Raw genomic sequence first — 26295 nt, 5'->3', positions numbered from 1 at the left:
TTCCTCCCCTCCCTCCCTGTATCCACATCCCTCCACGGAAACCTTGGGACTGTTTGGACCATGTTATCCCGGAGAGTCAAGTGCTGAAATGGGCACTTGGCCCAGTTGCTTAGGATCCATAGTAGGTCAGGCCTCGGGGCAACAGGAGTAAAAGACCTCAACACCCACGGTTGAGCCAAGTAATGTTATGTTATATGTTATGTTATTAATGGGTCTTGTATAGCGCAACGGCTACTCCAAAGGAGTGTCCCGGCGCTTTATGCTCCAGACCCAGAAAGGAGACTAAAAAAGAACATAACAGTTGGCAGAACAACAAAAGAGAAGGGGGAACAAAACTCTACCCAGCAAATAACCAAGTCTTAAGACCCTTCCTAAAAGCCAGCAAATTGGATGTGAGTCGTAAGGACAATGGTAAGGAATTCCATAGCTGAGGGGCCAGAAATCTGAAAGATCGCCCTCCCAGACGTGCCTTCTTAGTACGTGGGACTACAGCGAGTGCTAAAGACTCTGATCGTAGGGAACGTGTCGGCTGATAAAAGTTCAGCCTCTTCTGTAAATATTTTGCACCCGTGGCGTGCAGTGCTTTGTGGGCTAATGTCAAGGCCTTGAACATTATCCTCTTCCGTATCGGAAGCCAATGGAGGGATTGTAGCAGGTTAGAGGCACTGGCTCGGCGATGTAGGCCGAAAATTGCTCGTGCGGCAGCATTCTGGGTCACCTGCATACGCTGTAAAAGGTATTCTGGAAGACCCAGATACAAAATGTTGGCATAATCCAATCTGGATCCAATGAGGGCCTGAACAGTTATTCTCTGATGCTCCACAGACAGCAAAGGGAAAAACTTTCGGAGCATCCGGAGGATCCCGAAACAGGTCCCAGTCAAGGTTGCCACCTGGGATTTAAGCGTGAGCCCGTTGTCGATTTTAATTCCCAAGTTCTTGGCCCATTTAGAAGACTGGGCTGGCGGGAACTTGTCAGCAGGCCACCAACCATGCCAATCCGGTTCAACAGGGCATCCGAAGAAAAGTATCTCGGATTTATCCGAGTTGCACTTGAGGCTGTTCAGATGGAACCAATTGAAAACAGCCCCAAGGCACTCACGGATACTTTCCCCATCGAATTCTTCGCTCTTGTAACAGGTGAAAAGAAGCTGGGTGTCGTCAGCGTATGAGACTATCCGGGCCCCATAGGACTCCACCAGATCCGCCAGAGGGGTCATGAGGATGTTAAATAGGGTAGGACTCAAGACTGAGCCCTGGGGAACTCCGCCTCCCAATGGCGGCATTTTGGCAGAACCGGGTGGGGCCCAGACAGTTTGTCGGCGGTTGGCCAAGAAGGAACGAAACCAGCTGAGCACCGTCCCCCCCAGACCGATGTCCTGTAGTCTAGCGAGGAGATCCTCATGGGGGACGGTGTCGAACGCCGCCGACAGGTCTAACATGACTAACATCACCCTGCCTCCATCATCCTGCACCTCCTTCACAATCTCAGAAACTTCCAGGAGCGCCGTCTCGGTGCTTAAGTTGGATCGAAAGCCCGATTGCGACGCATGGAGCAGTTCATTCGACTCCAGGAAGTTAGAGAGCACGCTATGGACGTGCTTCTCGAGGATTTTAGTAAGTGCAGGGAGGAGCGAAATTGGTCGATAGTTGGACGGGGCTTCCGGGGCAAGGTTGGACTTTTTAAGGAGAGGAATCACCATGGCCTGTTTCCAGGATTGAGACAGGATCCCCTGACTCAAGGAAAGGTTGAGAATGGGATTAACTAGGGGATTAATAACATCCGCCATTCTAGCTAGGAATTTAGCTGGGCAGGGATCACACGGCGATCCTGATTTGAGATTCCTCATCAGATCTAACGATGAGGAGATCGTGAGAGGCGGAAAGTTCAACAAAACCGGACCAGGGATCGTCTGGTGGACTATCTCATTCGGCAGCTGTTGGTCTCGGAGAAAAAGAGTCCTGAATCTGCCTAATTTTAGTTGTAAAAAAATTAGCAATAGTGTCAGCCCAGGTCTCATCTGGAATCTCCTGATCTATAGTCGCACGCGGGGTCGTAAATTCTCGTACAATCGAAAAGATCTCCTTACAGGAGTTGGCTGCTTCCTCAATTTTTTTAGAAAAGTAGTCCTTCTTACCCTGTAGGATTAAGCCATGATAGGATTTCATCACAGTTTTGTAGGTTCGTTTTGCCTCATCATCGTATTGGGCTCTCCAGGCCCGTTCGGCGACTTTACATTGTCTCCGGGAAAGGGCCAACTCTGCCGAGAACCATGGGGCCGTAGAGCGTTTAGTATCAGATCTAGGCGGCTGTAGAGGAGCCAACTCGTTCAATCTAGCTGAGAGCCAGGACTGCAGGGTGTCCAGATCATGCTCCAGATCACCCGTATACGAGGGAGGATGGTTCACCAGGGCCTGAGCTAACAAATCAGGAGTCACCCGATGATACGCCCTGTAGCTACTACCCAGCTGTCTCGAGGCCCTGGCAGATGGTTTCTCCGTACTAGATATTTGGAAATGGGCAAGAAGATGGTCAGACCACAGTACCGGCATGAGAGCAGTAACCGCAATTGGGGAGGTAGAAAAGACCTGGTCTAATGTGTGGCCTTTGTCATGTGTCGGGCCAGAAAGGTAAGGGAGCAATCCCAAAGCAGACGTGATATCGAACAGCTTATTGACATCCTGGTCCCTCTGATCTTCCATGTGGAAGTTAAAATCTCCCGCCAGTATGCACTGCTCCGACCTCAGGACAAGAACCGACAGGACCTGCTGGAGATCCTCAAAAAAGGAACCCACAGGGCCCGGGGGTCTATATACTACGAGACCCTTCACCGTTTGTTGAGGTGTTAAGGACAGGGTAAAGGCAAGGGATTCAGCACCCATGATGGTTTCCGTGCACAAAAGTGCACACGAAAGAGATTTTTTCACAACCAGGGCAACTCCTCCCCCCCTTCCCTTAATTCTGTCTTGTCTATAGATGTTATACTCAGATGGAATGGCTGCCACAATGTCCGGGTGGGAGGACTCATTCAGCCAAGTCTCGGTGAGCATAAGACAAGAGGGGTCATTCGTAGAGAGCAGATCGAAAATCTCCTGAGTGTGTCTGTGCAGTGACCTGGTGTTAAGGAGTAAGCAAAGATGTTTAATGCTACAGCCCTTCACATGGGTAGTGTGAGGGAGAACGCTGGTAAGATGCCAATTACAAACTGGGCATTTGTGTTTGCCCCTGTAGCGGCCAGGAAAAACTGAATAACACGACCTATTGCCAAAGCGTAGGGAATGGAGCTCCTTGGATGTATATGACAGCATAGTGCTGCAGGGGGTTGGAAGTGCCGACCAAGAGAACCTGCCACACCACACGCCTCCGGGTGCAGACGGGCAGGACTCTGGCACGACTCCGGCGCCTATCCGGCGCGTCCGCAGAACGCGCCCGCTGCGCGGAGAGAGGGAGGAACTATTTATAACGCTACTAGAGCGCGAGGGCGGAGAGTCCTACCCCCAAGATGTCAGCCAAAGTCAGATCCCAGCCCTCGGCGTCAATACTCAGCCGAGGGCGGTCTGAAACCCCAAGCAAGGAGGAGGGAGCAGGCGAAGCGCTTACAAGCGCTGGGAAGTCTGAGGCAAGGCAGCAGCACGCTTACAGCACAAGCGCGATCCTAAGCTGCAGAGAAATTCAATTAAAAGTGACTAACACGAAAGTCAACACACTCGATTTAAAATTGCCAAAGGAAAGAGAGGAGACCTCCCGGCTTTCCGCCTCAGGAGGGAAAAGGTTAAGTAGCTGCTGCTTCCCCTGTGGCCTTCCAAACAGGATTCCGACAATTATACACCCTATTGTTTTAGGGAAATGAACCCAGTTGGTTGTCCATGCACACAATGGTTGGCCGCTAATGAGATTTTCTTTAACAGTTTTAATTTATTATTATACTCAGTTTACCCAATCTGATTGTGAATTTTTCAAAATTAGCAACTCTTCTGACCTTAGTGTTGGAAAACTGCATTTACCCAGAAGTAAAAAAGAAATCTGTTATGCTCAAATGTAATAATGTGGTTTTCTCATTAGTAAACAGGAATACTGGAGAACTGCAAAGGGAGAAGATGAAATACATATGTACAGATCTGAGGAGAAAAAGAAACATACTGCAAATCATGTTCCAAAGGAAAATAAAGGGAGTTTTTCCATGAAGGTATGAAAAGACTAAAAGTTACCATATTTTGTTTTTTACTTAGTCACTCTTAGTTTTCACATTAACACTCATACAAAAAGGGAAGAAATATCAACTACCTTCATGCAGACAACGGCAATGTTTTACAGGTCACATAAACAAAGCTATGATAATAACATGGATCCAAATGTAAAATCATTGACAACGTATTTTTAATGTATGCCTTTTTGCAAATATGTAAGTTGTTACTCTGCCCCACTCAACAAATTCCCCTTGGATTTCATCTACTATTACTTAAAGCTAAACCGTCAGATTCTTTTACTATCATTGTTGTAATTGTGTTTCGTACAAGTAGTCATACTAGGGTGGCATGAGACCTACATCAGATTCTAGTTTATGCAGGAGGTACAACATGTACCAAAGCCAGTTATCCCCATTTAAAGTCAATAACAAATAGATCAGAAGCTCTTAATGCAGGTGGGCGTGTTGATGAGGAAAGGCCTCCTGATTAGTAAGTCACTAAGAGACTCCATAACATGTCAAAATATCTTGGAAGTTTGCCTTTGTTTTGTCCTAAGTTTTTCCATTGCCATTATATTCCACACTTGAGCATGCACTGTGTGATAAGTGTTTTTTTTTTTACCAGTGAGCTATGATTGTTACTTTTGCTATTCTCTGGCCATTCCAGTTGAGTATTTTATCTACTTTTGACTGGTATGCCAGGTAGTTAGAATGGATTCCCAGTAGGGGAGTGGCCATGTCATTTGAGTTTGGATATCCTAATAATGTTTACATTGCCACCAGTAATTCTGACCTGAAGCGTTTAATGTGTGGACAGTCTTGCCATATGTTCTATTACCTTGCAAAAGCATTCTGTCCAGCAGAGATGGTTTTGTTGGGTACAAATGCCAATCACATATTACTTCATATTGTTCTTCTGTGCCCAAAACACTGTGTGTCCTGTAATGTGCTAACCCACTGGGTCTACAAGATTTCTCATCCTATTGCCTGTCTATTTCTCTCTAGATTACCTGTGTGAAGAGTGCCTCAATCAAGAAATTAAATAATGTTGAGAACACCCTTGCTGTTGGATCTGTTTAAAATATGTTTCATTGCATCTTGGTTCTCTAGTGGCCACATTTTTAAATTAAATTCCTTTCTACATGTTAAAATGTTTTACTTGTTCCACAAGAGAGCAAATCTGCTATTCAAAGGCAGGCCTCTATGCATAATGCATTAAAAAGGGACCAGGCGCCATTTCTGAAGTGAAACCTGGATTAAAATGAATGGGCCTGCATTTATGTGGTCCCACGCTTTCTGTGTAGTTCTACTTGGGGTATCTAGATAAGTATTCAGGGCTATTGTGTATGACTTTCCATGAAAGATCCCGTAAGGTAAGGCTTACTAAAGCCCTGTACACATGAGATGATAATTGGGCCACCCAGTGTAATTAAGCCGTGCAGGGCAAGATCCCATTCTTATCCGAGAATACACATGGTCTTGTAAGTCAGTGTTTGCCATCTACCTTTCCATACGAACCTCTGGATCATTTCTTTGAGGTCCCTGAAAAACCCATCTGTAATATTAATTGTTAGAGCTTGTAGCTATAGCGCTCCTGGCAGGATATTCATTCTAACTGTATTAACTTTACCCGGCCAAGAAATAGATATAGGTGTCTGCCTAGGGAAGTCATCTCATAAGGATGCCAATAAGGGCATAAAGTTGAATTATAGTACAGGTCGGTCAGGTATGGGTAAAATTGACTTTCAAATACTTAATGTTTCAAGATGCCCAGCAGAATAGAGCCTGCTCTTTGATCTGGTGTACTATTTCTTGCACAGGGTTAAGTTTAAAATGTAAGACTTTACATTTTTTGCATTCTGCTAGTAGTGTTTGGAGTATTGGGATAAAGTCAGTCAGCAGATTGCTTTATTTTATGTATGTCGGGGCCATATTTTATTCCCATATCCTCTCTCCTGAGTGAATAATAGGGGTGAGATGGGGCACCCCAGAGAAGTCCCCTTCACCACTTAAGGAAAATGCACACAAAGTTCCTCCATTCACGGAAACTCTTGATATAGGTTATTTGTAACCTTCCATATACATTGGCCTAAAGTTCAAGCTAAAGCCGAATCTCTATATCACTCTGACCAAAAAGCTAAAATCTACCTGATTGAGGGCCTTTTCTGCATTGAGGTTTGCAAGTATTGCACAGGTTTTTTTAATAGCTTTTTTTGTTCGTGGATTACATTTTTTGAATTGAATTATTATGGGTCTGTCTCTGTTACAAAATTCTGATTGGTTGAGGAAATGAGGCCTGGAACAGTCTTGTGGCCAAAGTTTTTGTATTACCATATTCAGTATTTGTCTGATTAATTCCTATGTAGGTCTTAATTTAAGGTTGTGTTCTTGTTTTAGTATCATTGACATACTGACCTCTGTCATCATAGGCGTCACTCCAATTGCTTAATAGTATATTGAAGAGTTTTACAAGGTGGTACAAATAATGTTCATACGGTTTTATAAAACCCATCAGTACAAATGTCTGGGCCTGGAACTTTGTGAAGTTTAAGAGATTCACTAGAGCCCAATACCCCATGGAAATAGGGGCTTCCAGGTTCTCACATTGGTCTGATAGCTTGGAGACTGAAGAAGTCCTTAATTATTATCCCAGAGTCTGGGGTACATAGACAAGTTAAAAAAAAATCCTTTTTTGTGATAGCTACACCTTTATGAAAAATACTAACCTTTGTAGCAAAACTCATGCACCTGCTTACAACTGCTGGCCAGCAGGACAAATCAACAGAGGAAGGTCTAAAGCGATACTAAAGCAACATTCTGATGGATACTATAACATTTCCTAGCTGTTGTGAAGGAATGTTTCAATTCTATTAAGGACATGAAGGCGTGGATTATGCCGTTCTCACTGTACTTTATTTTAGTATAGCAGCCATATAAACAACATCTTGACTACGTTTCCCAAGGAACATCTGAAAAAATCAGAGAGAAAAAAAAAGACAACAACATTAGACCAATAGTAGTGTCCCATTCCAACAATATAGTCTTTCTGTACTAGTGATTCTCCCTCTTTCTTCGTGTGATGAATAGCATATCTTCCTGGACTCTTAATCTTGTTTTGGACACCTCATTATCTGAAATATAAATGGGTTCCCCATGGTGCATCACTAATATTACCAAGTTATGCAATACAGTGTCTATAAGTCAACATGCATAAATATAATTGACCAACACAAGGAAACCATGATGGCCACAAATCAATTCTCAATATTAAACAAGGCAGTATTCCACATATAAAGGTTACCTACAGCCAGAGGGAATCTCAGGTCTAAGACTCAAGGATGGAAATAATCCTCCTTAATAGAATAGAAATTGTCCTTAAGGACAGCTAGGAAATGTTGCATTCTATATCTGGAAGAGACTATTATAGCTCCCTTACCTTAGAATTGTGTGTGACCACGACCCGATGTTGACACCTCTGCCATTTACGATGCTTGTTGTGTCCCCGGACGGCTTTGACTCCGGCCTCCCCCTCGATTTGGACATGGAGCCAGACTGGCATCAACTGACACTGGTACCGGCGCCGACCAGTACTTTCGTACCACTGTTCTACCCTGGTGTTCCCTATTGCCCTGAGTGGCAGCCAGAGGAGAGTGAGGAGGACTTGGAGGGGTCTGTTTGCTCTTTGGTAGACGAGAGATACTGGGTGAGGCCAGTGGTCCTCCCCAGACCTTGGCATGCTTTCTCCCCCTACAGTGGCCACGAAGGAGAGAGCCTCCGATGCTGTGGTGTTGCGCAGGGCGGCTGAGGCCTTGGGCCTTGAGCATCCTACGGTGGCAGTCAGGACTAATCTCCTGACTGAGGTGCTTCAGCCGGCAGCGGCCTTTTCGGAGCCCTGATGCCGTTCAATGAGGCCCTCACAGACATCCTTCTAGGCCCTCGGCCCAGCAAAGGGGCTCCTGTGAATAGGATGATTGCCCAACGTCACCGCCCAACCCTATTTTCCTCTTCCAACACCCTTCCCTCAAAGGCTTGGTGTTCCAAGCCTAAACATCCAACAGCGTGTTCCCTTCTGCTCCCCCAGATAGGGAATCCAAGAAGCTGGACCATCTTGGCAATAGGTTTTCTTCCTCCAGCTTAGTACTGCGGTCGGTGAACACTGCATGTCTCTTGGGCCGTTAAACCCACTCTGTGTGGAACACAGTTGCGCAAGTGCTGTCACAATGCCTGGAGGAGGCCTGGGCCAATCTCTCCTGTGCGGTTGTGGAGGAGAGAGATGCCACAAAGTTTGCCATCTGATGTGGACTGGGCACCGCCGACTCACTGGGCAGAAAGATTTCTACGTCAGTAGACCTACTGCTCCACGCTGGCTGAGATCTACTGTCTTTTCTGGGGATGTCCATTCGACTCTTTTGGAAATGCACTCCGATGGCCATCGCCTGTTTGGCGACAAGGCGGACAGTGCGCTCGAGCGCTTCAAGGATTCTAGAGCTAAGGCCTGATCCTTGGGCCTTGCTGCCACCTCTTGTCCTGTGCAGTCTGCCTTAAACCCCTTTGTGGCTACGGAAGGGGTGCCCCACAATGTTCCACCCAGGGCCACAGGCCAGCGCAAGTTATCCAGTCTCTGCGCAGTGGGGGGCAGAATCCACCATCACCTCCCCCACTGGCAACATCACGTCAGACAGGTGCTTTTTGCCGTTAGTCCGAAGGGGCCACTCCCTCCCCTTTGAGAATTCCCATCCCTTTATGCCACCAAAACTCCATCGCATGTCTTAGGATCACTTGGTCCTTATCCGTCAGGAAGTTACGGCTCTCTTGGCCAAGGGAGCTTTTGAGCGCGTCCCTGTCCTAGAAGTAGGTTGTGGTTGTTAATCCCACTACTTCCTGGTGCCCAAGAACGACAAAGGCCTCCCTCCTATCTTGGATCTCATGGACATCAACCGCTGCCTCCGGAAGGAGAAGTTCAAAATGTTGACATTGGCTCAGGTCCTGTCTGGACCTTGACCATGGAGACTGGATGATAGTGTTGGACTTGCAGGATGCTTTCTTCCACGAGCATTTTCAGTTCACTGTACCCCCTTCGGCCTTACCAGCACCTCTCGGGTGTTCACGAAAGTAATGGTGTTGGGCGCAGCTCATCTGCACAGATCAGAGGTTCCAGTCTTCCCCTATCTCGATGACTGGCTGTAAAAGGCGGGTTCGCCCCAGGCTGTTTCTCACACCTCCAGACTACGGTGGACCTCCTGCATTTGCTGGTGTTCACTATCAACGAGCCGAAGCCGCACCCGATTCCCTCTCAGAATCCCCTTTTCATCAGAGCGGTTCTGGATACAGCGCAGTTTCGGCTTCCCCTCCCGAGCAGAGAGTCCGGGATATTCAGGCTATGATACCAATGTTTCAACCTCTATCCCACGTTTCTGTGAGCTTGACCTTGAGGCTGCTGGGCCTTCTGGCCTCCTACTGGTGGATCATGTCGGGCGGGCTCTGCAGTGGGACCTGAAGTTCCAGTGGGCACAGCATCTGGGGGATCTGTCCAATGTTGCCAGATATCAGAGGGCACTGCATACCAATTGCAGTGGTGGCTAGGAGTGGGTCAACAGCAGATCTCGCTCCCTTCCCGGACAGACTTCACAGTGGTGCCAGATGCGTCACTTCTGGAATGGGGCGGCCACATGGCAGACGCGCATACTGTCTGTAACTTTGGCTATAAACATGAAATAATATGGTATCAGGCTGTGCTCTGCAGAGGACGTCAGTCTGCTGTGTGGACGAGGACAACTGGCACATTGAGTCATGGCCGAGGTGCAGCACGCTGTAATCGCCGCAGTAAAATCGGTTATAGCATTGAAGGTTTAGGCAGTGCCCACTATTAAATGAACGACTTAGTTGTCATGAAAAAAAAATTAGTATTCCCTACGTCAAGTCACTTGAACCCCCCCCGTACACGTGAATTTTGTGTAACGTAACTGGTGCTCGTGCAAAATGCTCCAATTCGGTTTGAAAATGCCTATATAAAACTGCAAAAAAAGGAGGAAATTCTCATAAATGCCTGCAAACTACATTTGAATTTACGACCTACTTATTACTCACAGATTTCTAGAGAAGAAACCCTCTAGCTGTCTAAGTTTCCTATTTAGGACCGGACTACATTAGTGGTATTTTATTGCATTACAAATACATCCGGGGCATCCGGACGTGGGTAGGGCCCATGTATTTGAGCACCGATTTGGTGGTAACTCTCCTCCGCCACTGTCACAGCTGTGTTTGGGCGCTCTCGTGGATGCGCCACACTTTCCCCTTAGAGGTTCGCTAGAAAGACAAACTCTCTTGCTCTAGATTTTTTGTCCACCTTCCCCGATATCCTTGAATCGATTATACAGGGACGGTACACTTTAGGACACCCTTATTACCGTCTCCTTCATTTTCAGAGTATATCCGCTATCTTCCCCTGGTCCTGACGAAACGCCACGCATCCTTTAGGAGTCTACAGGCGTGAAACATTTCGACCTTTTAACCACTTACATCCCTCACCACACATTTCGAGCTGTGGCAGGGTTAATTTTCCTAGCCAGCCACGACTCTTGTAGTCCGTTTTTAGCCATAGCATCTGTGTCCAGTTATTAAAGGTTCACAAGGACACTCATAGCTATTTTTAACACACTCACTGCACCCACTCTACTCGCCTTTTGTTTGCCCCTCCACCTCACCACATAGGGCTTCCTTGCTTACAACATAGAAGACCTCCGGCAAAGATTCCCCCCTGCGAGGCACGTTGGGCATTGCAGCGCCGATTTCATCATAGGGCAGATCCAGCGAGGATCTGCCCTATGATGAACCATGACACCTTTCAGGTTGTGTGAGGGCCCTTGCTCCTTATTGGAGCTCCCCCCACCTCCTTGTTCCTTCTCTTACCTGGTCTCCTGCTCCCCTTTTGACCGCCCACCTCCTTCCTTAGGAACTGCATACCTCTTTGTTTGGCTAAGACGTTTAAGGGCATGTGTGCTGGACTTCGATCCTAAAAAAACCCTTGTTCCTCAGATTGTGTATACACATTCCAACTACATTCCCTGAAGAAATGTTTACCATAATCATTTTGCTTATTCAGCGAGTGCACCAAATCTCCCAAATGTGTTTCCTGTTCAAGAGACAATAAAATATTACAAGTCACACCCTTGCATTTATTTGTAAACCCATTTCATGCAAGGAGTAGCAAACGCCACTTTATTTGTTCAAACATTTTTACTGTGTTTTAAAATGTAGCAAAATAACAGAATCTTACTGAACGAGAAATGGTATAAAAGTATCATAAACACATCTGATGCTAATTATACTGTAGACAATGTAAAAACAAATGAAGAAAATAATGAATTCTTTATTGGACACAATTCTATCACACCTTCCTGTCGTTTAGATAATTATGACATGTTCTGTCACGATGTTTCCATTAGAATGCTACGGTGCACACCTTTGTTTTTCTTTTTAGGTCTCGCTGGCGTTGCAGCGCGAAGCGCTGCCGCCATCGAGACTTATAGTCGCCGTGTTTGCCTCCAAGGGAGACAGACCTGGACACAGACCTGTGCACAAGCCGATTCTAGTATGGGCACGAGCCGATTCAGGTCTGTGAACGCGCTTCACAGTGGAACAGATTGTGCGCGTTAATTAATGCGCAGCACGTCAGGCGCCGCATGTAACAATTATCACAGCATGAGACCCCACTTATCACAACATGTCAACAGGCGCCTCAGGCTGCTGGAGCACTCCACTATAATTAATGCGCAGTTGAGTGCTCCAGCAGCGTGGGGCGCCTCTCGGCATGCTGTGATAATTATTACTTTGGGGCCTCATGCTGTGATAATTAGGGCGGCATGCTCTATTTGCAGCACTGAACATTTTCAAAGAAGGCGAATCAGCGACATGCATTGGAGACACGACCTATTTGAAGACGCTTGTTACTTGAGAATCTCTTTATTCTCTCCGTCCTAGATAGGTGCTCTTGCTCACGGGTTATTCTCGTATTATGCAAAGTTTTTTTTCTTAACCCTCCTTTAGTGGAGGCGCTTATACTCTCGTCATTACGGCCTGTTAAGTCACGTGCTGCGCTCCTTCAGTTCCTGGATCTTGGATTCTCATGGCTTCTCGAGCCCCGAGACCGGTGTCCGGACGCGTCCGACCCCGTGTTGGAGATGCTGCCGCTTCAGAGCCTGCTCCGGGCCGGGCGCCGGTTGTCTTGTGGTGTGAGGGTAAGAGCTCTAAGCGCCTTGTAAGCGAGAGAGCGCGCCGTGGCGCTATAATGGGTGTTATTGGGGAAAGAACCTTGTGTATGCGACGCTTAAACTTTTTGTTACAATTGAGCTGGGAGTTGAACAGGGAAGTACCCGTGCAAGATGCGCCTGGTACATTACAGCTGGGGGTGCAGTGTCACCGTCTCTAAATCATGTGTAAGATTTGAAATCGAGTTGGTTAAGGGAGTCAGCATATTAACAGGGAAAGTCGAGCCCAGCGTCTGGCGCGGCTGTAAGAGCCCGAGCACAAGCCGAGCCTGGCATTTCTTTGCTGTGTGAATAGTGCAACAAACGGCACGTAACATATGATAATATTATAAGTCGCTGCAAAATAGAGAAAAAACGCATTTCTGTAACATGCGGCAGCTTTGACGTTAGTAAGTCACTTTTCAGGCTTATTGAGGGAATGAAGAAAAGGGGGAGGTGAAACAAAATATTTTCATAAGATAACACAGTTTGGAGGCCAAGTTTTCTAGTTTCACTTTGTAAAAATCATGCACTACATGGGTGTCTTATTTGTCTCCTTTTTGCCAGGATGTTAAACCTTTGTTTTCAACTAAGTGCACAAGGTTAGCGCGAGAGTACCATACAGAAGCCACACGCAAGCTCGGCTCATTTTGGGCTTGAGGTTCCAAGAGGACTTCAAGCTGGCGCAGAGTCAGACATGTGGCTCGATCCTGGTTCGAGCTTTAAGTGCCTCACCTCTCTCTAGTCTCTGCTTCAGCCAGGAGCATTATCTGTGACGGGATTTTTGAGCTCCTGCGTACAATGTTGAAGCAAAACCACAAGTCCCAGAATGCAGCCTGTTCTTGAGTGCTGACTGAAATATCCACTACTGGCTAACAATGTAACAAATGGCTGGCGGCCATATGGCAGCTATGTGGGATACAGGAGGGTGAGAGATGCGCTAGGGCTTTAAACATTATCAGGTGTACCGGGTCGATTACACAGCTGCCTTTTGGCCATTTAAAAGAAAAAAAAGTTTGCATTCTGGAACTTGTAGTCCTCAGTGCCTATTAAGGCAAAAAAAGACTACAATTCCCAGAATGAAAAACAATCCTGGCATGAAAAAGTAATTTAAGCTTGGACTTGAACATCTTGAGACCTCTCTGGTATAGAAGAAGAGTGTATCATATGACACGCGTAAGAGGTTGGAACTTGGGAGAAAATATTGAAAATATGTTGGGATTGTAAGTAAAAGAGAGGCTTGACAGAAAGTGGTGGGTGTAGGAAGGGGTCAATAATCCCTCCGCTTGTGCTGCTATATTTATTTATAGATTTTATAGCAGAGCTACTTTATTTAATATTGACAAGGCAACTAACTCCGCTAAGACCACTAGATGTGACCAAATGCTGGAGCTAGACATTATTTTAACTGCAGGATATTTTTTTCTCAAACTTTGAAACAAGTGTTTGTCTTGTGAAGTGCCCCACTGCAGTATGTTTAACCGGGCCCCATACATCTTCTTCAATGCCTGGGATAAGCCTAGCGCATAGAAGTGAGGGAACGCTTTGTATTGGGCAAGGGTGTGGTAGAGTGTTACTTGTACGCAGAAAGGTTATGGTATTTTTGTGCCCCTTACAATATTCTTTGTCCCCATTTACCGTACATTTATCCATCTACTACGAGAAAATCGGGACTGAGTCACCGAGAGAGGGGCCCTATTTGAAAAAAATATGTGAAGCATGTTAGTTGAACCCACGTTTTTTAAAAATTATTTTGTATTTCCATGCTTGTTTTTTTATCAAAGCACTGTTTACATTTTAAATGAAGAACAAAAGTGATTCAAAGAAGGTATTTTTAGGGCTCGACCTCGGCCAATGCGCTTGCACAGCATCAATCTGTGCAACCATTCAACAACAACTGATTCAAATATGTTCGCTCAATGTTTCAAACTTTATTACAAATGTCACAAAAAAGTTAATATTTCACTTCTGTTCTTGTATTTTCATCAAAATAAAATACACTAAACATAATCTTCCAAAAAGTTATTTGCAAAAGTTTAAGCTATTGCCATTATAAATTACAATAACTTTTATTTAAGTATTAATTATTGAAAAAAATACAACCCATTGTTATTTTTAATATGAATACATCTAAGTCATGTAAATACAACACATATTTCATTACAAATGCTATAGGTGTCACGTTTGTAAAAGTTAACACTATTGGCATTGTAAATGACAAAGTTATTAATTTCCCTATTTTCAAAACAAAAACATAAATAAAAAATGTGTCTTTTACAATACTAATACCTCTAACTTTACTAATGTGAGACCTATTGCATTGCAAATGCTTGTTTTTGTTGAACGTACTCATTCCTGAACACTGCTGAGCGTGAAGCCCGGCTCCGTGATCCGCCCTGGTTCACGCTTCCATTGACAACTTGAAAAATCTGACCGTAATAACGTTCCTTACACGGGCGCACAGCATTTTCTTTCATTTGATGCTAATTTTCAGATTTCAAGAAATGAATCCATGTACTCCAAAAACGTTGTATTGATTTCATTTGTTTGCGATGGTAAATCGCACGCGAGACAATATGACGAACTATTTCTCATGCCTCAGTTATGCTAATCCAAGCCTTTTTCTTGGCAGGTTACAAAACATAAAACATCCTCAGAAGTGAATCATATGGTACCCAATGCATTTCGAGGTCTACTGGGCTCTTCAGGGGTTTCACTATAGATGAAAAAACATGTATCAATAAATTGCAACTCCGCACCATTGAAACATGCACTCTGCGCTTTATTTAAAAAACATTGGGCATTTAAAATCCATGCCGTATATTGCAACTAGCCCTTAAGCAACGTTTTCCCTCTAAAGCCGTAACACTAAATTACCGAAACAATGTCCTGGGGGTCCCATAATCTAAATCCTTCACATTACCGCCTCTACCCTTCCATACAGTTATTCAAACCCACGTCAGTGTCAACCCACACAACTCTCCTATTACTCGATACCCAAACACCAATAGGCAACCTCCTGATCACATACTTTCATGTTCCTTCGTGTGTGTGCTCCAACCTGCACTTTTCTTAATTGCGGCACCTACCTTCCTGATCTTTCTTTACTTTTAAACCATGTGACGTAACCCCTCCTCTCTCAATGAACCAATCGTGAACTACCAGCCCTTTAACTACCGACCTGATAACTACCCACCCCACAATCTGAAATAAATGAAATCATAACGTTTTTGGAGTGCATGGATTCATTTCTTGAAATCTGAAAATTAGCATCAAATGAAAGAAAATGCTGTGCGCCCTTGTAAGGAACGTTATTACGGTCCGATTTTTCAAATGTTCAGTAATGATGACACTCTTAATAAAGAATTAAACATGCATCTTTAAAGCATTATTCAGCAGGTCAATACATCAGTAAAATATAGAGTACAATGTAGAGTAATGCAGCATTTAATAGAGAATATTGAAATATTCATTTGAACCTATGGTATTGCTTTGAAAATCAATCTCTAATAAGGATGGAGGTATCAAATCAATACAGTAGCAGAAAAAATAAGCTTTGTGTGATCAGTGTTATAAAAAGGTTCCTTCTAGAATCTAGACACTAATGAAGAGGAGGGATATGTTTGGTGGTATACCAGTATTTGAAATAAACCACTTTTGAGCAAGCATAATACAGTCCAAGACTATGAAATTATGATTTCGCATTCAATCTTTAGAATCATGTTTTGGATAGTCTTGGATCATATTTTGAACTATACATTAACTTTTGGGGGTTGCCAAGAAATTTTCCGCCTAAAATGCTTTGTATTTAACATTACAGATTGACTTACAATACCAAACCGCTGAACTGTCCTGACGGAGGCCTAATAAAATCCAAAATTCATAGAGGAAATATCACCAACATTTTTGGTACAGATGAACATTGGATTGGGAGGGTTTGTGAAGAAGTAAGGGAGATCAGAAAGAACGGAACAATCAATAATTTACAGGAAAATAGAAGGCCTGAACAAGATAGTGTCAAAAAAACAAGCTTTAAAAATAAATTCGAAAATCAAAAAGCATTTGAGTGTGAAATGGTAAAAGATTTTTCCTAGTCCTCTTCAAGCTGTGACAGGGAATATGACAACAGAGTGAGATTGTAGTCAGTACATGGTAAACCTTGCTGCTTGAAGTTTCATTCATGTGTATAGCAAGAAAGCACACCTGAACACCAGGTTTTGTCTACCTTTATTAGTGTGTTCATAAAGCCCATCACAAGGTTTTCATGCGTTAACAGCATATCAGTAGTTTATTCTTTTAAGTTGCAGCTGGAAAAGGCAGCAACCTGTTCTTTCCCACGGTGGCCCAGCGTGAAATGTATGTAGGCCAGTGTAATGTAGAGACAATTGCGGGAGGGAAAAGAAAGCTTTCCGTGCCACCTCTCCTCTGACCAGCAGCATTTTGCAGAGTTTCAAGGTCTCTTAATTTACCATATTTCTTGTGTCATAGCATTTTCTGCTTATATTGTCATCTTTCTGTCATTTTTATATTGAACCTTTCTATTGAATTAGACTTTCTGTCAACTTGCAGTGAGCTTAGAGCCTGCCTTTGCTTACCATTGTGTGGCTTTATTGTCTCTTATTTTCCTGCTTTTTATTTGATATCTTGCCTTGTCAATCTTGGATTTGGCCCTCTCCTGGAACATACCCTAATTACTTGTGCTCTTCCACTGCTCACTTTTAGGGAACTACTTGTTCGAGGCATATGAGCTGCAGATCACACACTGTGCATAGATCGCGATCTGGTGTTGGGCCCGGATGGTTGCACTTTGTTGTTGTCCTGGAAAAGTCTTTGGAAGTCACGAGATAGGTGACGCCACCTTTGGACCATAGTGCGCATGGGCATCAGCTCCATCTTCAGATTCTTTCCGCCATCTGGCTTGGATGTGTTTGTCGCGCTCCAGCTCGGTATCGTTACCGATTCTACTTTCGACGCGCAATCCTTCACCCTTTCTACGGCATTGTTTTCGATCGTGATCCCCAGCCGTCGCAAATCTCTTAAACGTCGAAGTCCTTGATTCCGATCGTCGACGAGGGCATTTGGGTGTACTTGGGCCTTGGCATCAGACTCATGGAAAGGGCGCCATTCAAAAAGTGTCCTCAATGTGGGTCGAAGTTTCCCCACACTGATCTGCATGAGGTGTGTAACCTCTGCCTTTCACCGGAGCACGAGGCCAGAGACTGTGCAGCTTGTGCCTCTTTCTGCTCCAAAAAGACCATTCGGGATCGTCGAGCTCGAAGGAAAGTGGCTCGCTCGTCGACATCCATTCCTGACGACATCTTCCAGGAGGGCGTTTATGTACCTGAACAGCAGCGAATCCAAGAACCCCTGGGCAGCGGACTCCGATGTCGAAAACATCACTCCTACGTAGCGGGTTGTAAGTAAAGACATCGACCCTCACTCCCTCCATACCCGTTCGAAAAAGGCTTCGGTCACACCTTCGGGCCCAGGTGCACACCGAGAGACTGCTTCCCATGCCACGCCCACGGGCTCGGCAAAGAAGCCCATTAAGCCTTCAGGCGACTCGGGCTCCAGTCAGTCTGCCACCGGTACCGAAACCTAGTCACCGGCACCGAAAAAGAAGCCGCCCTCCTCCTCCGTGCCAATTGCTGCCTCCACATCCAAGCATTGGCACCTAAATCTATAAGCACCGATCCATCCACTCCGAATAAACACTCGGAGCCGAGCAAAAAGCCTCTTTCTAAAAGTTCGGATCCACGCCCTTCGGAACTGAAAAAGGCCTCCGAACCAAAGAAACAACCGGTTCCACAGACAGCCACAGAGATTTTAAAACATCACGGTTCCAAGCCAAAAGACCACAAAACCGTTCCGGATTCGGTACCGAACTGAAAAAGTTGGTGCCGAAAGATCTGCCTCCATCAGAAGAGCTTTTTACACCCAAAAACTCTTGTAAAAGACACTAAACCTGGGCAGCTCATCCTAAGTTCCAAAAAGAGACCTTTGGATACGCCTGCACTGGCTCCACCATCTAAAAAGAGGGACATTGCCACATCTCCCCTCAGGGTCCCTTCTCCACCGCCTCCTCCACTTTCTTCACCCCACCACACCATTCTCCTACACCATCTCCTCCACCAGGGAACGATGATGATACTTCTGATGACGGGGGTGCTGATGAGGAGCCATTAGGAGACCATAGTCCACCTTCTTCCCCTGCTCTTTGGGACAACTACAACACGCCAGTTGTCCCTAATGTTCCACAGGAGGATATCTACCCCTCTAGGCCTTCCCCTCCAGAAGACACAACAGTTTTAACCAGCTACTTCACAGAGCTGCCCAATACCATACCATGGGCTCATTTTACACACAAACCCAGTGGAAGAGGATTTCCTAATAGACACTTTTGATACCTCACAAAGGTCCACTTCTGTTTTACCCACGCTAAAAGGGGTTATCGCACATGCACGTGAAGTCTTTAAAGATCATGTAAGGGCAAGAGTTATTAACCCTAGGATCAACAAAAAGTATAAGGCTGCCCCTGGGGACCCAGCTTATAATAAAGGTCAAGTACCTTTAGATTCACTAGTAGTTTCCAATGCTAGGAAGAGGGCCAATTCTCAGACATCAGGGGAACCTCCACCCCCGATAAAGAGTCCAAACTATTAGACGCCCCTGGCAAAAGAACAGCATCACAAGCAGCTAACATATGGCGTATCGCCAATACTCGCGCTTTGTTACCCAGGTATGATGGGGCACATTACAATGAACTTGAGACCCTATAGCAATACCTACCAGACAAATATAAGACCAGAGCCAATGACCTCATACAAGAGGGAAAGATAATCACTAACACCTCCATTCGTTGCGCTCTAGATACAGCAGATGCAGCCTCCAGAGCCGTCAACACAAGTGTACTTCTGCGTAGACATGCTTGGCTATGCATTTTCAGTTTTAAACCAGAAGTACAAACCTATTTTAAACCAACCATTCGAACAGGAACACTTATTTGGACCTATTGTAGATTCATCACTTGAAAAGATGAAAAAAGACACAGACACAGCCAAATCTATGGGAGCCTTGCAATCGCAAGCTCCCAGACTTCTTTTCGTTGCTCTTTCTACAAAGGCACCTCTAGAGGCTACTCCACTGACCACCCTTCCACCTCTTACAAGGCTCCCACCCAATCTGCATTCACCAGAGGTTACCAAAGGAGGCTACAGAGGCAACAACAACAAAGATAGAGGTAAAACCAACAATACTCGATCTGCCTCTACCCCTACCCAATGACTTCTGCCGCTCCCCCAGAACCATTCCACTCCTGTAGGGGGGAGAATATAACAGTTCCTTCCTGTCTGGAGCAGCATCACCACAGACAGGTGGGTGAGACAGATAGTTTAAACAGGTTACTTTCTAGAACTCACTTCTACCCCCCCCAAACATACCACCCAGGCAGCGCCCAATGTCACTTGAAGATTTATCACTGCTAAAACAGGAAGTCATATCTCTTCTGCAAAAACATGCAATAGAACAGGTACACCTGCATTAACAGAACACAGGGGTTTACTCCCTGTACTTCCTCTTTCCAAAGAAAGACTGCTCTCTGAGACCCATCCTAGACCTCAGACCCCTAAACCTGTACATACAATCAGACCACTTTCACATGGTCATGCTTCAACAGGTCCTTCCTTTGCTCGCACAAGGCGATTTCTTGCCACCCTAGATCTCAAGGACGCCTACTTTCATATTCCCATTCACACCTCTCACAGGTTTGTAGTGGACTAGTCAGCATTATCAATTCAAGGTACTCCCATTCGGAGTCACCACAGCACCCAGAGTCTTCACCAAGTGTCTAGCAGTAGTTTTTTTTTTTTTTAACTTTATTTTTGAAGTTTTCAAAGGAACAACAAAAATGGTGCATTCATATTCATACATTACAGTACATAGTTAGCAATACGCACATGTAGCTGGAGCAACAGTAAATTATAAATTGCATGTCAATAAAAACCATCAAGTCAGTAAAAAAAATGCCTCAGTTCGCGGAGCATTGTCTAAGGTACCATATGGAGACCCAATGTCAATAAACAGTACTTTGTATCACACATTGTTGCAGGCCAGCCAGAGCAGTGCCATGCCCACTCGCGCATACAAGAGGGGACCCTAGGGGGGGAGCAATCAGTTGGAATGAACCTCGTCCCGTAGGCCAGTCAGTATGTTCTGTAGTGTATCATCAGTCAGCGAAGGGTCAGGGCAGAAATTCCCCCTCTGGCTCCCGTGTGTTAAATTCAGTGCGGGTGTTCAGAGGGTCTGTCAATAGGGCCTCCGACCTGCGAGGCAGGTGGTGTGTCTGCATTATGGGGGCCATCATTCTCCAATAGATAACACTGCAATGGGGCCCAGATATCGGCCGGCCTAGAGGCAACCGGTAGTAATTCAGAGTACACAGCAATCTGTTCCTGACAATATGTGAGATCGTGTATCCAGTTCTTAAATTTAGGGGCCCTGCCTCTGCCCCATCTGCAGGCCACCCTCCTTTTGGCCACCAAAAAGGCTAGCGCAATAAACTTACGGTGTGCCGCCGGTACCGTCTCCACACACCCCAACAAAGCAAGTAATGGAGAGGGTGCCATGTCTGTATGTATCATTTTGGACACCGCCACAAAGACCTGCCGCCAGTATTCCCGCACTCCCTCACATTCCCATGCCAAATGTAGAAAGTCTGCCCCAGGGGCGTTGCATCTGTCGCAAGTGTCCTCGCAAATTAAATCTGTACATACGGGCAGGGGTATAATAAAGTCTATGTACGAATTTGTAATGTAGGATTCTGAATCTGCTGCTCGATGACACTCGTTCAGTTTGTTGTAGGCAGAATTCCCATTGTTTGTCCGTAATTACAATGCCTAATTCCCGATCCCAGTGTGCCTTGGCCGCAAGTGGTGGCGTGTCTCTTAGTGTATGTACAGTTTTGTAGATCGTGGAAACTAGCTTCTTAGGTGGTTCGGTTTGCAGTATACGCTGCAGTGGCTCAAAGGCTGGAGGCTCACAAGGAAAGTCAGGCGTAACTGCCTTCAATCCCTGTCGCGGTCTTATATATAGGAAAGTGTCAAGAGGAGATGGGGGACCGTCGGACCCCAGGCTATCTAGTGTACGAAAATTACCTGCGATATACAGGTCACCCCATGTTTCAATCTGCAATCGCCTAATCAATTTACGAAAAAATGTCTCCTGTAACAAGGGCATGTCTGGGTGATAGGCAAGCGGTAGCAAAGGTGAGTACAGCATGGGGGCATGCAACATAGCCCCTAATCGGCCCATGCATTCACAGTGCTCATTACGGTAGACGGCGTTCGATCTTTACTTTGCAAGGTAGTATATAGTGCTCCTTCTATTGGGATGGGATGGGCAAGCCAGTGCTCGGCCGCAATTTGGGGCATGTTTGGGGTTGGTGTATCCAAAAGTAAGCATAGTGCGCCTGTGCAGAATAATAATATAATTCAAAATCGGGAATGCCGAGCCCTCCCCGGCTGTATGGTCTAATGAGGACATCCCATCGCAGTCGAGCCGTTTTGCCACCCCATACCAAACGAATGAGCTCCGAACGGAGCTGTTGGAAAAAATATCTTCCAGGGTAGTACGGGAGATTTAGGAACAGGTAAAGCAACTGTGGCAGTACAACCATTTTTATGAGAGATGCTCTGCCCGCCATAGACAGCGGGAGGGTGATCCATCTTGTAATGTTGTCAGTTATACGGGACATAGTCGTGCCATAGTTAATCCGCAGTAATTCCTCCCTATTTCTAGCCACCTGGATCCCCAGGTATCTGAAGCCCTCCTCACACCAAGCAATAGGGTAGTCTTTATTGAATTTTACCGTGGCCGGCGAGAGGTGAAACAAGCATGATTTCCCCCAATTTATTTGGGTTCCGGCGAGTTCGCCAAAGCGAATAAATTCCCTAAGGATAGGGTTCAAATTATGCCTAGGGGCACGGACGTATAGGGTGATATCGTCTGCGTACAGCGATATCAAAATCTGTCGCTGGTTACATTGTAATGCCTTGTCATTATGACGTTGCCGCAGTCTCGCCGCTAACGGCTCAGTAGCAATGGCAAACAGCAGGAGGGACAGTGGGCAACCCTGTCTTGTGCCTGTCGTGTTGGGGAATTCCTGTGACAGTCTGCCATTAATAGTAACTTTGGCTACAGGCTTCTCATATAACAGTTTGATCCAAGCTATAAATATATTTGGGAAGCCCATGCGCTCCAATACTTGGAACACGTAATCCCATTCCAGGGAATCAAAGGCCTTGGTGGCGTCCAAAAAAATGGCAGCCATAGGTAAGTATTCATGAACATTATTCATAATTGTAAAAAAGGTTCGTAGGTTATGCGACGTCGCCCTGCCAGGGACAAAGCCCGATTGATCGGGCAAAATCAAATTCGGTAAAATCAGGCTAATGCGTGTAGCTATGAGTTTAGCAAGTATCTTCACATCGCAGTTTAAAAGCGTCAGCGGCCTATAGGAATCACAGCTAGCCGCCGGCTTCCCGGGTTTAAGCAATGATGTAGTAAGAGCTATACGCATGGAAGGTGGGAGATGACAGACTTCCAATGCATCCTCGTAAACCTCCCGAAGCACTGGTGCCATAAAATCAATATACGTTTTATAGAACTCCATCGGAATCCCATCTAGGCCAGTAGCCTTGCCGGATTGCATATGCATGAAAGCCTCACGCACTTCATCTATTTCAAATGGGGTGCTTAGAAAGGTTCTCTGAGCGTCGCTTAGCCATCCCAAGGTTATGTCCTGCAAGTAGTCATGTAACTGCAGTTTCGTCGTTCTGGTGGTTGTGTATAATGTGGTATAGTGTGTGACAAGAGTATTACATATCTGCGTTGTGTCCTTGTATACTAGCCCATCTGGCCCATCAATCTCCAGTATGGTAGTTGGCTGTCGTGTCAACCTTATTGTCGCAGCAAGCGCCTTCCCTGGCCTTCCACCCTCGCCATATCTACGAGCCCTCCAATGTCGGCCTCTAAACTTGGACTCTCTCATGGCCTCATCTGTATATGCCGTAAGTTTTTTCCTAATTTGCGCCATTGTCACTCCATCTGGGCAGTCAGCGAGCGACATTTCAAGCGTTTTGAGCTCAGTTTCTAATGTAGTCAGTGTGGACAATATACTTTTAAGTACCTCTGACCCTTTTGCTATGCAGATCCCTCTCAGGGTCACCTTAAAGGCGTCCCAAATTGTCTCTACATCTTTAACAGAGTCTTTGTTACGTTTAAAGAAGTCTAATACCTCTACTCGCAACTCCTCCTGAAATACAGCGTCAAGGAGCATCGTAGGCTGTAAGCGCCAGGGGGGCCTCGGTGGACCCAGGTCCTCCGCTCTCAGCGTTATTTTTACAGGTGAATGATCTGAGTAAGTCCTGGCTAGGTGCTGCGCTCGAATCAATGCAGGGCAGAGCTGGGGGGAAAGGAAGATGTAATCTAATCTAGTCTAGCCCAAGACCTAGCCTGTGCTGTGAAGTGGGTTCCTTCTCGCGCAGTAGCGTTAAGGTGTCTCCACGCGTCAATCGGGGTATATTCTGTGATCAGGGTATGTAGTGCAGCCCTAGCTTTAGTGTAGTGATGGGGGGCCGGGTGCGACCGGTCGACGGCCGGGTTGTGCGTTACGTTAAAATCACCGCCCCATATTATACGATCCGGACCGGTGCCCACAACAGTAGCCCACAGCTCATGAAAATAGTTAGGGTCATCAGTATTGGGTCCATAACTACATATCATGGTAATAGCCATGTGTCCCAGCCTTCCCCATAGGATACAATACCGTCCTTGAGTGTCTTGTTTGGTGCCCATCAAATTAAATGTCGTGCCTTTTTTAATAAGGATTGCGGTACCTCTAGCATAGGACGAATAAGAGGAGAAGGCTGTATGAGACGCCCATCTACTAGCAAAAGTGTGGTTGGTATTGGGTTTGAAGTGGGTTTCCTGCAGAAAGGCAACGTGCACACCATGTCTGTCCAAGTATGAGACCACCTGTCGCCTCTTCCGCTGGTCTCCCAACCCCGAACATTTCATGTAATAATGTTCAAATCAGTGCCTGCCATGAGTCACAAATGCCAAAGTAATAAGGGAGCCTGCTCGTCTGACCTGCCAATGATAAGTGCCTGGTCGTGGCACGACCTACAGTATAATCTAGTAGTGTTTTTGTGTCCCAGTGTCCATGTACCGCAATTAGTACAGAAATAATCAGTACTCAAGTGTGTATGTTCCGAATGCACCATAAAAACAACTTGTGCCCCCCCACCCCCTCCCAGTTTGATCCACAGTCCCTTCCCAATCAGCTTAGCAGATAACCATGTGTCGTAATCCGCTTGCAACACATTCCTCTCAATTCCACCCCCCTCCCACTGAAGCATCCCCAACTTGCCAGCATACTTTGCCCACCCACCTCCCTTATTTCCAGGTAATGGAACGACCATATTACAAAACAATACCAAAAGCATTTCCCCAAGTAGTACAGAAACAATATCGGGGAACAACCGTAGGGGGGACAATCTAGAGAGCGACACCAACACTGCCCCCTCCCCAAGCCCAAGGTCCCGTGCGTGCGGCAGGCTCTTACAAGGGAGGGCAGTGGGGCCTGGAATACGGTACCACTGGATGAACAGCATGCAGACAGTCGTTACAAGCAACATGTAGTCCCAGCCCCAGCATAACACCAAGGTCCCTGATGTAGCCCAGTGCGTTTGCCTAGGCCGGCAATGGACCAGTCCCAGAGATCAATCTTCTTCATCGTCGGCGAGAGCCGCATCTCGTCGTGCCTCGTCGCGTCCATTACCTTCCTGTTGCGACCTCTTGAGTGAGTGTAGATAATCCTCGGCGTGCTGTGGGTTTGTAAAAAATCTTTGCTTTCCCTGGTGCGTCACACGGAGTCTAGCCGGATACAATAACGCATAGTCAATCTGCGCTGCGCGCAACTTTTTCTTAACGTCAATGAATTTTCGTCTTTCCTCCTGCACCATTGGAGTGAAATCCGGGAAGATTGAAAAGGACACTCCATTGTACACCAGGTTTTGTTTGGTGCGTGCTGCGCGCAGTGCCACGTCGCGGTCACGATAATTTAATAGCCTTGCGATGATGGGCCTGGGAGGTGCGCCTGGCCTGGGTCGGGGTCCAAGAGATCGGTGTGCGCGTTCCACTATCAGTTGCGTGGAGAAAGCCTCAGCACCAATAGATGTCAGGAGCAACTTTTCAATGTAGTCCTCCATACGTCCGGTGTCGGTGGATTCCGGCACACCCGTGACGCGGATGTTATTGCGCCTACTGCGGGCTTCCAAATCCTCGTTTTTTGAAGCAATAACACGCAGCATATTTTCCATTCGCGCCAATTGGGTCGTATGACTCGCAGTGGTGTCTTCGTTCTCAGAGATACGCCGCTCGGCTTCCGTAAGCTGCTCCTCATGTTTATCTACTTTGTGCACAATTGCATCTAGCCTTGAGGACATGCGGTCTACCTTATCAACGACTGTGGCGAATCCGTGTCTCATTTCCTGCAGGATTTGCTTCATGTCTAGGTCCGCGGACGGTTCATCGGGGCCCAGTCTGTTAGTTCCCTCTGCTTCTGCCTCTCCTGTGTTCGCCTTAGGTCCTTTTTTCCCCGAAGAGTCAAAGTTGAGTTTAGGCTGTCTGGCGTCTGGTTTCCCCATGGTATCGCCACCACCTAGATATCTACGGGTAATGGTACGCAGCCCGTCCACAGGCTTCAACAAGAGAGTTTAGGCAATGCACTAAAGTTCTACAAGTGCATCCGGAATCAGTTCCCCTTCACAGGGCCCCAGAGCAGCAGTTCTAGTCGTGCTCCCT

At 46.1% G+C, this 26295-nt stretch overlaps 1 protein-coding gene across 2 annotated transcripts in view; it reads left to right on the top strand.

Annotated features, from left to right (window-relative positions):
- Nucleotides 1-26295, top strand: part of PHIP (PHIP subunit of CUL4-Ring ligase complex) — a 2061705-nt gene that overhangs the window by 516170 nt on the left and 1519240 nt on the right. For both annotated transcript variants that reach the window (XM_078648101.1, XM_078648100.1), the window contains exon 20: nt 4063-4186. In XM_078648101.1, the coding sequence (XP_078504227.1) occupies nt 4063-4186 (124 nt within the window). The remainder of the gene's footprint in view (nt 1-4062; nt 4187-26295) is intronic.

This window comes from Lissotriton helveticus, chromosome 6, assembly GCF_964261635.1.
Source record: "Lissotriton helveticus chromosome 6, aLisHel1.1, whole genome shotgun sequence".
Taxonomy (NCBI): Eukaryota; Metazoa; Chordata; class Amphibia; order Caudata; family Salamandridae; genus Lissotriton; species Lissotriton helveticus.
The sequence above is the reverse complement of the archived record's forward strand: the minus strand, read 5'-3'. Positions and strand labels throughout refer to the sequence as shown.